General features: G+C 44.3%; 1 protein-coding gene across 1 annotated transcript; it reads right to left on the reverse strand.

Annotated features, from left to right (window-relative positions):
• Window positions 1-9,057: 9,057 nt before the first annotated feature.
• Window positions 9,058-10,397, reverse strand: foxd7 (forkhead box D7). Its single transcript, XM_076753167.1, has one exon. It carries the CDS (start codon window positions 10,241-10,243, stop codon window positions 9,290-9,292), a length of 954 nt encoding a protein of 317 aa, XP_076609282.1. The 5' UTR covers window positions 10,244-10,397; the 3' UTR covers window positions 9,058-9,289.
• Between the last annotated feature and the right edge of the window lie 1,252 nt (window positions 10,398-11,649).

The raw sequence follows: 11,649 nt of genomic DNA on the forward strand, positions 1-11,649 counted from the left end.
ATTTCCTTTCTCTCTCTCTCTGTCTGTCTCTGTCTCCGTCCAGATGTTTGGCCCAGCAGCAGCAGCAGCAGCAGCAGACGCACTGAGAGAGAGGACCTGCGGATCTCCAGCGTGGACTGGAATGCTGACCCTCTATCCATCTCCATCAGCGGAGGCGCATTTGTTTGACTTGAGATGTGATTGTGTTTTCTCTTCCCCACACCTGCAGCTTCCTCTGAACCGTGTTCCCCCGGCCCACCCCCTCCTCTCTCGGACTCTCCGGACTCTCACTGATCAATTGCTCTAACGTGGAAAAACACTCATCCAGCTGCTACTGCTTTCCCTCATGTGTTACACTTTCTGCTGGTGTTCCTTTAGGGCCAACCTGCAGAGGAGGAGCTGCAGTTCATCTCAGCAATGGGAAGTATTTTAATCCAATGAAGTCATGAAATGAAGCAGGCGCGCTCGGTCCATTGACAGCTCCTGTCTCTTTCTGTTGTTTGTTGTCACTTCGGCTTTGATTGACTGCTGTGAGAGCGGGCCTCTGGGGGAGTAGTGTCTTTATCAGAGGCAGCTCATGTGGGATCTGCATAAGATAATAAACCTCCTCTGTGTTATAATGGTGTTCCCTCCACCCGGAGCTGAGCAGGCATTGTGACTCTCAACAAACTGTGGTTTGGTGCAGATCAAACGTTACCCTCGTTTTTGAATTTATCATGCAGCAAACCCGCCCTCATTAGTCAATGGCACTCAGCAAGTTGTAGCGTCTAATTCTGCGGGGCCGCCCAAACTTATCACCCTTCATTTCAACATGGTGGGCTGCCCCATTGCTGAAACCCTCTCAAGCTGTTCCAGACATCTGACAACAGCCACATTTATTTATTGACTTCATTTCGCTTACGGGGCAGCCTTTACAGCTCCCTTGAGTGATGCAGAGTTAATGTAGAACTGTTCATTGCTCGTGAGTGTTTTTTCACTCCTCCTCCGTCGTCTCTACCACCACCTCCTCTCCCTCCTTTTAAACTGTTCTTAAGTGTTTAAACACTCGGGTAATGACGTGCTGTTGTGGAAGCGAAAAACCATGTGGGATAAAAAAAAAGAAAAACATCCATGTGGGCTTTTCCCCCGAGGAGAGAGTGAACCACCAAGGATGGGATGAGAGTGAGGAAGGCCCTGTTAATCAAAATGAATGAGCACCTCTCAGGGCCCTTGTGTCAACGGGGCCACGGAGGATCTCTCAGCCCCTCTTCGCTCTGGGATCATGGAGCTCTGGGTGTAAAGAGAGATCCAGACACTGCTGCACAAAGCTATCGGCAAACCCAGCCTCCTCGCTGCAAATATTCCATCAGTTACTTCCTGTTTGCTCATCTTCACAGCATCATGTAGACAGCGAATCGGATTCAGTGACACCATTATTTAATTTTTATTTTCTGTAACCTCCATTTCAGCATGCGCCAAGCTTTTGTTTCAGATTTCCCCCCAAAGCACAGAGGTATTTGAGTTAATCTGACACTGAACTCATGTCACCTTCCATCCACACCACCCGTCATGCTCCAAATATATTCATGGATGTTATTTAAAAAGTGGATATTGTTACAATATTTTTTTCATACAACCGAACTGTCAATGTTTTCGACAGTTTGGACAAATTTGTACTTTTACCACTCAGAGTGACAGAAACTAGACATGTCAGCCGTTTATTCATTACTTTTACCTACTTCAACCATTTTCACTACTTTTAGCTTTTTGAACATTTTTCTGCTACAGCTAGCTTAGCATAATGACTGGAAAGAAGGGGATCATTAAGCAAGACTCCACCTACTAGCGCCTATGTAGCTCACTAAATTACCTATTACGAATTGTTTATTTAATTTGTTAAAAATTAGAAGTTTGAAAAGGATGTCCTCGCTAGCTGTTTCCCTTTGTTTTCAGTCTTCATGCTAAGCTGAATTAGCCAGTTGCTGGCGATAGCTTCATATTTAGCATACAGGCAAGAGTGGCATCAGTCCTCTCACCTAAATCTGGCTAAATAAGTGAATAAGTGTATTTTCCAAACTGTCAAATAAAAGAAAGACATTCATCAAGACAAATACATTTGTAAAAGGTAAAAAACTCCGCTCTTGTCCCCTGAGCTGTCACAATGTGCACGATGTCCTCAGGCTTTCTCCTAGTGTTAGAAAACAACATCAATCTGCATTCAGCCGAAGTGTGACTTGATAGAGCTGAGACGGTATTACATTAAAGGTGGACTGCAGCTTAAAAAGTGCACCGTGGAGACAAGATCCACCGTTACTTAAAACTGTATCATCTGCATAACAAGCACAGAACTTTGAGGCCCTCCTTTAATAAGCCAGTTTGAGCTGTGGCCACTGACTCTCCTTCGCTGCCTTTGACTTGAGTCCTACCTGAGAAATAATCACTAAACCATCTCCCTGGTTGTCATTAAATGGCCTTTCGGAACATTTAGCTGTTTTTTTTTTTCTTTTGTTTGTTTTTTCAGCAACAGACAGACAGCTGGAGAGAGGTTTACCTCAGAGAATTTGAGGCAACAAGACATCCTACAACACAAGAAATATGACCTATTTTTGCCAAGATGGTCTGATAAGACCATGAATGTCTGCATAAGATAAACAGAAATCATATTAACTTGGACTAGAAGAGGAGACATTATCACCATAATTCCATTAAAATAATTATTGGTGGCTATGACTTACATTACCCAACAGTTATTATTGCATTGCTGTCTTCTGCCTTTTGAGGCTTATCATGTTTTTGCTGTTCCTCCTTTTCAACTGCTTGAAATTAAGCCCTTTCTCTTTCTCTCCCTCGCTCTCCCTCTCCTCTCCCCACTGTTGCTCCTACCGCCTTTCACAGAACGCCTTCAACTCAGCAGCTTTTTCAAATTTGGGGCTTGCGACACTCAGCCAAAAGCCGCAAATTACCCCCCTCTAGCAGCAGCGAATTAGGAACAATTTTGTGTTAGCTATAAAAAAAGAGAGAGAGAGAGAGAAGTGAGGGGAAAATATAGCTTACACCAGGGACCACCAACAGAGGCAACATGGGATGAACGGCTCGTTGGCCGACAGTTTGGGTGGCAGGGCGGTGCTAGAAAGCAGCCTCAGAGATCTTCAGAGCAATCAATCCTATCATATCACATCTACATAGTATGGCACAACATCCATTACCAAACACAAAGGCTTGAATTAGTGGATTTATGTTGCTGTTACAGGATGTTTGCAGGCCTATGAATTGGCTTTACAGTTCCCTGAGCACACAGAGACCTGCAGCAATGATAAAAAGGCAGGCCTGTCCCCTGACACTGACAGCGTTATTCACTCTGGTGACACCGAAGGGGAAAAGGATTCGTATGAGGTGACAATTCACCGGCTGAAATATCCATTCTATCTTTCAAAGAGGGTGGGATTTTTGATTTCCCCCCACTATGCGGTTGGTCCTTAACTCGGGGCATTAATGTAAAAAGGGTCTTTTACTTGTTTCTTACAAAGCGTGAGGTTTGGCATGCCCTCTTAATCTGCTTCCATTGAGCCAATCCATGTTTTTCCCATTCTGGCACCCTTCTCTGCTCCCTTTTAAAATCCATTTCCAAGTTGTAATATGCCACTGCAGACGTTATTGAGGGGAGAAAACCCAAATGTAATGGGGGAGAGAGGTGGAGAGACGAAGAGCAGACAGAGAGAGAGGGAGGTAGAGAGCGAATGGAGAGAGAGAGAGAGAGAGTGGGGAGGCAGAAAGGGAGTTTTCCAGCTATGACCTGGCTAGTTTTCAAACGTCCCCTGCTCTTCATGGCGATGCCTGGTGTGGAAGGCAGACCACTTTGTCTTCCTCAGAGATCAGTCGGTGCGGGCGGGCCACAGCCAGGTTGGGGTTACTGACTCTCATTAGGCCGTACACCGACCGCCAGGCCCCAGACTGTGTGACTGTAATAAGAGCCTGCACGGTTATAGCCTGACCCCTCTCTGACACATCTTGGCCCAGATGTTAATTGTGCTTCCTGCTCTCCTTTTGATTAAATGACAGAGAGTTTTAAGTCTTTGTTTGTATGGCTAATGGCTCTCATTTAGTGCAATAAGTGGTTTTTGGGGCTGCCGTGGGTGACATCACACTCCCGCTGCCTTTGATCTCAGGCCTGTTAAGGGCGAGCATTTCTCTTGGTGGTTGGAGGCCTTCTACCTGCACGTGGTGGCGCACAAAAACCCAAATGCCAAGTGCAATGGGCAGGGTGAGGGCATGAGGTCGCCAGCTGGGGAGCAGTAGGGCACAAGGAAGATTGAAAATAAAGAGCAACAACGGGGGGGAGGAGGGAGGGGGGTCAAGACCAAGTGCCACCCAGTCAAGTACTGATTGGCTGCTTCACAGGCTTTTCGAAGAGGAGGATCTATCTTCCATAAAATCCTGAATGCAACTGCGGATTTTCTCAAGATGCCTAATGGAGCAGTGCATTTCCTCCAGAACTTGGCTGGCAGAAACAAAGCCACGGTCTGAGGGTAAGAATAGAATATCTAAGAGGTTTAACATAGTTTGGTTTATTTGGAAATTATTAGAACACAATGTTCAAGTTCAAGTAACCTAAAGTATTTAAAGAAGTCACAGACATATTTTTGGTTCGCTTCTCTTGCAGCATCCTCAGATCATTTCCTTGCTTTCAGTTGCTGGTGTTTGTTTTTGTTTCTTTCCACCTTTTCATTTCTCCATCCTTGCCTCTTTTCATCTTGATTTTATTGTCCCCTCTGCCCCCAGCTGCAGATCTCTCTCTCTCTCTATTTTCTCCCACTCCCTCTGAGCGCGTGGCTGAGGTGTGAGATCATTCTCCTTCTGGGTGGCTTTCCTGCTATATGTCACTGTCATCTGTTGGCACTGAGGCTTGAGGGGGGGTCCCTTTTCCAAAAACACACCGCACTCCGCTTCACCACCCTGAGCATAATAAATTCTTGGGCACGAGACTGGAGAGGGGTGCACCAGCGGAGCAGCGTGTTTTACTGGACTTGGCAGGGTAACACATAGACCGGTGAGAGAGGGAAAAGGGGGCGAGGGGGGGCGAGGGTGGAAGATTTATAATTGAATAACTCCCTGAAGCAGGGCAGCGGGGATTGGCCCTGCCAGGAAAAGCAAACGCCAAGGAGCGAGTGAGGCCTGTGGAAGTCAGCCATTAAAGTGAGAGGAGAGAAAACCTCAGCTGTGATCTGCCTCAGCAGAAAGGTGCGAGATTTACTAATGATAACTGAAAAACCACAACACCTTCGCCTTTACGTTCACCCAGCTCGGATTCTGTCGCTGCACAAGACGCTCACGGGCTCACAACAATGCAGGGTAAACTTTACACAGCACCCCTGGGTTTTTCTGAGTTTTTTTTTTTTGTTGTTGTCATATTACTGTCGAGTCTAGATTTGTCTTATAACTGTCACAAATGTATTGGTAGTTTTGTACAAAATTAAGACTTTCAAAGCTGCAAAGGATGCAGATATTATCAACAATCAGGAGGCAACAGTGACGAGTAAATTTAAAAAGAGTTAGATTATAGTTTGCAGCCATATTGTTTGTCATTTTGTTTGTGTAAATGATCCAACAGTGATATAAAAATAACAGGAACCTGCAGAAAAATGCACCCAAGACCAGGCTTATTTTGATCCACATGAACACAACATAATAATAATAATAATGTCAACACTGGGTCAACTGTTGTTTTGGGTTTTCTACACATGTGCACTGGGTAAAGTCATAGGTTACACTGCACAGTAATACTCAGCAATATTGCATTGGTGCGATATTGACCCAGAGATTTTCAGGCAGCCTCAAAACTCATATAAAAAACACAGCAGACTATAAGACAGGAAAAATATTTTAAGTGAATTTATTCCAAATTATGCATTTCAAACTCGCTGCAGCAACACAGACACATTGTTTTTCCAGTCCTGACTGAACTTGCAGGAGTTCTCCCAGAATGCACCAGTCTCTCCCTGCTTTCGGGTCTCTGCTGTGGAAGCAGAAGGAGCGAAGGCAGCCAGGCGGGGTGCTCGACGAATGAGTTTATCTTGCCTGTTTGGCTTGGCGTTTGTGAGTGGGGAATGAAAGCATGGTACAGCGGCGCTGTTAGGCATGAATGGAGTTCAGACTGAATCGACTTGCTTTTCCCACAGACACGACCCCCACATCAGAGGGAAGTTCTGACTTGTGATAACTCAGAGCTGATAATCCACGTGGAACTGAGCAGAAACACTGCAGTGGTGTAACATGGCACGCACCATTGACAGGTTGTCACATAAATGTCCATTCATCATGTCCACTTGTGAAGAATCACCTTAATATGACACTGAGTAAAGTTCTCTGTGGTGACACATTCAATTTAAAACACAATCCCCTTGTGTCAGAGTCCAAGTGAACTTGGAGGCGACACACAAAAGATGGAAAAAAAGTATGGATGAAAACAGGAAAGTCTTGCTGCTAATCACTCGAAAAGAAGCTTTTACTCGTAATACAAGTGAGGATTTAATAAGCCGTGTCACACTCAATGACGCACAAAGGAAAAAGGAGAGTAAAAAGACTTGAAGCAGTGTACTGGCAACTTTTACCTCCTTCAGGATGGAAAACTGATGTGCACAGCTACACACACACACACACACACATCAGCCTGGGGTGTCTGACTTGCTTATTTTATCAGGTGCACCAGCTTCTCTCCACCACCCCCCACCCCCTCAAAATAAAAAAGGACCCTGACTCCCCCTCTCCGGCCTGCAAATCAGTCGCTGCGACAGTGTTTGTCTGCTTCAGCTTCTCTTCTCTTGGCTCCTCAGCAGCAGAACAGGCTCATTATAATGACAAAGATTTCCTCTTCTGGTGCCTTTTAAGGATTATTAACAGTGTTTAACTCATACCTGAGCCTGATGTTCGACCACATCAAACTGCACTGAGGCGAAACATCCTGTTTATGTGTGTGATGGCAGACAGGGTGCATGATGGCTGCTGGATCACACGCAGGCACACACAAGGCAATCTGTTAGTGCCACTTTTCATGAAATGCAACCTCTCTACACTGCATCGTTACATGTAGTTGGACAATCTGCATCACTACGAGCAAAGCACTGAATCTGAGAGAACAGAATATCTGTGTTCAGCTGTGTATTTGGCTTTCCAATCAGATAAGTTCTAATAGCAGAAGTGCTGCGGTGTATGATACGAATCTTATGTTGGATCAGTTTAACCGCAGCTCTTGCCGCACTGTTTAAGAATAGCAGTGCAAATATTAGACGTTTGGTTATGAGAAGAAAAAAAAAAGAAAACATAACCTCAAAACAGATTGAATTAAATATCTAAAAATGGACGCGTCTGTAAAACTTTGTGAATGGAGCAAAGGGGGAATCAATGAGAGCGTGTGCGCTTCTCTCAGGAGTGGGCATCTTCACAGCTCACCATCAGGTAACAATCTTTTTATTTGTTTCAGCTCCTCACTTGGGTGCCAAAGTCTGCTAAAGGACTGAGTGTGTGGTGTGATCCATCAGCCCCGTCCAAGAGCTTCAGCACGGTAATCCATCTAAAGCAGACTCAGAATAGAATTAAATAAATACTTCCATGCTCCGAAACCTAGAATTATTTTACTGCTGTCACTCTGGCTGTAAAGCAGCGCTGCGTGGACACAAATGAAAAAGAAAGCAAAAATAAATCTGATAATTTGAATTAGCAGCGTGTAGAACTAGGTGGAAAGTTTTGGAGATAGATTTAATAATCACATATATATTTATTGATTTATGAAGCGTGTGTGTCCAGGTCAGATATGTCTGGTTAAAGAAAAAAAAAAAGATCATTTGTTTCAGGTTTAGGTTATAGATTATGGTTTGATTGAATCACGCTGAGACTGATTCACCAGAACATTTGTACAGCAGCCTGTAACTGGGAAAAGGAGAAAATAAGAACCAGTTCTACAGTGAAACTGACTGGTACCATTACTTCCAGCCAGTGCTGACAGTTTCGAAGCTACAAACAGCCTTTTTCATTATCCTTGAACTCAACTCTTATTTATTTAATAAAAAGGAATCTATGAAATTAATGACAATATTAAAAACCTCTTTCAGCTAGTTATATATTATTTAAATGAGGATGTCACCTCTTTAAAACTCAGAATTATTGCTTAAATGGGATTTTTTTTAATATGCCCTATAATCTAAAATTAGAACCAACACACTTTCTACTAAAGTTCCTCAGTAATAATAATAAAAAATAATAAGTGAAATACTTAAAAAGGCTCTTTTATGGGAGCGTTTGGGAGGTGAGCGGGTAGAAAGCGGCTTTATGATTGAACAGATGAGAACTTATTTGACATGAAAATGTGTTGTACAGATTTTCTCGCGGGAACTGACGGACAATAGTGTGTGTGTGTGTGGTCCTGCGAAATAAAGCGATTACAGGCACGTATATTTCCAGGAATATCCAAGAACACATAAATGACACACACACACACGCACGCACGCACGCACGCATGCGCGCACACATACCTGATAGGCCTGTGCATTAATCGAAGTGTGACTGACTTTGACCTTGAATTTATCTCACGTGGTGCATCATGTTGCTTTCTCCGTCATTTTTCGACCATGAAATATTTTTAGTTTACTTTTTTTGCAGTGTTATTTAATTTCAATTTTCATTTTTCAACGAGTGTTATATTTGTTTTTATTTCATTAATCGATTATTTGATGCAGGAGCGACACTGGGAGCTCATTTCATTTGTCTGGTTTTTCCTCCTCGTTGTTTTTAATTCAGTTTCTTTGGTTTGTTTGTGAAACAACACTTCTTAACATTTAAATAACATTTTTTCTTTGTCATTATTAAGAATTAGGGTATAATGATGAGCCAGTGCACAAATCCAGAAATTTGAATTAAAAACAAGTTAAGACTTGACATATAAAAACAGTTTCTATGGCTGTAAGCGTAAAGTCCCGTGTTTTCTAAATAAACGGCTGTATGAATCTGTACAAAATACAACTGAACGCAAAGTTTAAATATTCACTTTTATTTCTTTCCAAAAAAAAAAAAAAAAAAGGGAAACTCGTCATTTAAATATTTAAACAAAAGAAGAAAGGCCTCGCTCAGGGTAAAAATAAAAAATAAAAAATAAAAAAAAAGTCGTCTGGTAAAGGATTTTTTTGTCGTCATTAAGATGAAAACAGGGAGATTTCTAACATATTTACAACATTCTTTTAGATCAGATTGGTCACATTTCCACCGCTGGAGAAACTATGAGCCTCTGCTTGAAACGTCTCTGTTACCTGAGAAAACACGAGCTCAAAGTCCGCTTTGCTGATTATTCGTTGTTAGCAGTGTTGATGTGTTTGGCCAGGTCCACGGTGCCACGCTGAGTCTGTAATTTCTGATACTCCTGATGTAAACTGAGGAAGTGCGGAGACGCCGCGGGGTGGAAGAGCGCAGGGGACGCGTAGGCGACGCTGGAGGTCAGAGGAGAGGAGTAAGTCGTGCATTGTGCCGGGGAGAAGGCGTCGATGCCGGGCTGAGACTGGAGGAAAGCCTTGGCCGTGAGCGCGCCGCGGGAGAAGAAGCTGGAGAGAGCCGGCAGGATGCTGCTGACAGGTGGGATGGCGGCGGGGCCGCACGGTGAGTGCCCGTGGTGATGGAGGTAGGGGTAAAGCTCCAGGCTGGGCAGCTGCAGGGCCGCCGCGCCGAGCCCGTAGGCGCCGTGCGGGAAGCCGTGCAGTCCGCTGGGCTCCAGGTGCTGCTCCTTGAGCGGGTCGAAGCGAAAATGCTGCCGCTTGAAACGCTTCCTCCGCCGCAGGAAACTCCCGTTCTCGAACATGTCCGAGGAGTTGGGATCCAGCGTCCAGTAGTTGCCCTTCCCGGGGTTTCCGGGCTCTCTGGGCATCTTTACAAAGCAGTCATTAAGCGACAGATTGTGTCTGATAGAGTTCTGCCAGGCGGGGAATTTCTCCCGGTAATAAGCGAAGCGGTGGCTGATAAAGTCACAGATCTCGCTGAGGGTGAGCCGTTTCTTTGGGCTCTGCAGTATGGCCATCGTTATCAGAGCGATGTAAGAGTACGGAGGCTTCACCGACGTGGGACCTTTGGTTTTAGCAGGACTGTAGGTGTCCCGATCTTTGCTCTGGCTGCTGGAAGTCTCGGTGCTGCGGTCCTGCTCGCTCCGCGACTCGTCCAAAGGTAAGAGCTGCTCCTCTCCGCTGTCTTTGAGTCCTTCCCCTACTACGTCGATAACAATATCCTCCATGATTTCCAAACCCAATGTCATAGTAGATGTCCGCAGGTAAAGCCAACACCACCTGCCAACAGGTGGGAGAGTGACAGCTCTTCTCTGAAACGCGATGAACAGACCTTTACGCACGGCTCATCTCCATGCACAAAAACGTGGAAATCCGAGCACAGTCCTCCTCCAACTTTTCAAGAGGCAGACTCTCCAAACCGCAACGCATCGGCTCTGATGTCCTTTATTTTGGTCTCTGGAAGCGCAAAAGAGCGGTCAGCGAGCGATTGTGCGTAAAGCGTAAAAGCGTGTGCGTCCTCTGAGATGTCCAGCATCATCTGTAATCTCCGCTGCTTTCCTGTGGGTCGGGTGGATGTGATGTCACTCTGAGGCACGAGGAAGAGGATCCTGACCAATGAAAACGACGCAAAGGGTACCAAGAAGGCCTGTACCAGCCTCCCAGCGCGACTCTCATCATCAGCGCATCAGTGCCAAGCCGACTCTGACATTAGAGCTCCATTCAGTGAAAACATCCTCAGGAGCAGGAAATCAGAAAAATACATTTTTTTTAAAGAGACGAATTCACATTTTTTTTTTTAAAGAAAAAATAAAAAAAATAAAAATCATTTCAGAGTTGAGTCAAAAATGTCAAATTTTGATAATACATATGAAGATAATGAAGACAAAATAAAGTTAGAGCTGGTTTCTCGGCGTACGTAAAAAAAATAATAAAAAAAGAAACGTTATTTCACTTTTTGCTCGCCGCTCCTGAACTATAAGTCATCATTAATTCCCCAAAATAATTCCTTTTTAATGTTTTCAGCTCTGAAAGGCAGGTGTATTTTAAATGAAGACGCGAGAAAAACGTGTAAAAAGACATTTTGCAGAAAGTCCTTTTTTTTCCCATTTGATATCGACCCAAAAACGTAGGAGGGGAAACTGTGTAAAGCAACAAAGAAAAGCCTCTCCTCTAAACGTGCAGCGGTGCTGGAAAGTGGTAATAAAAGGGCCATAAATAGCTACATATTTAAATTTCCGAAGACACTTTGGGCACATCAGATCACCATCCTGAGTTTAAAGAGTGAGGGGGAAAATCCCCCAAACACTTCTCTACGTGAGGCAGGGTCTTAAACCTTAATCCCCCTCGGAGGCTTCTGCAGCCGCTCTTTACGCACACACTTGACGCACAATTACATGTTTTCAGACGTACAACAGAGGATAAAACTGGAATGACTGATTTCGTGCTGCTGCGAAAATAATAATTTGTTGCCTGCATGGGGGCTCCTTTGAATCAACTGATAGGGCTGTGTGCCTCCTCTCGAAACTCGCAGAAGCTAGGGCTTTCCTTTGCCTGAGAGAAATATTGATAAATATCACCATGTGTGAAACAGAGAAGAAATAATATTTGATGTGCTGTCTGTAGAACCTGAGATTTCTGCGTCAGAAACCCAACA

The sequence above is a fragment of the Chaetodon auriga genome, chromosome 16 (genome assembly GCF_051107435.1).
Source record: "Chaetodon auriga isolate fChaAug3 chromosome 16, fChaAug3.hap1, whole genome shotgun sequence".
In the NCBI taxonomy this organism is placed as follows: Eukaryota; Metazoa; Chordata; class Actinopteri; order Chaetodontiformes; family Chaetodontidae; genus Chaetodon; species Chaetodon auriga.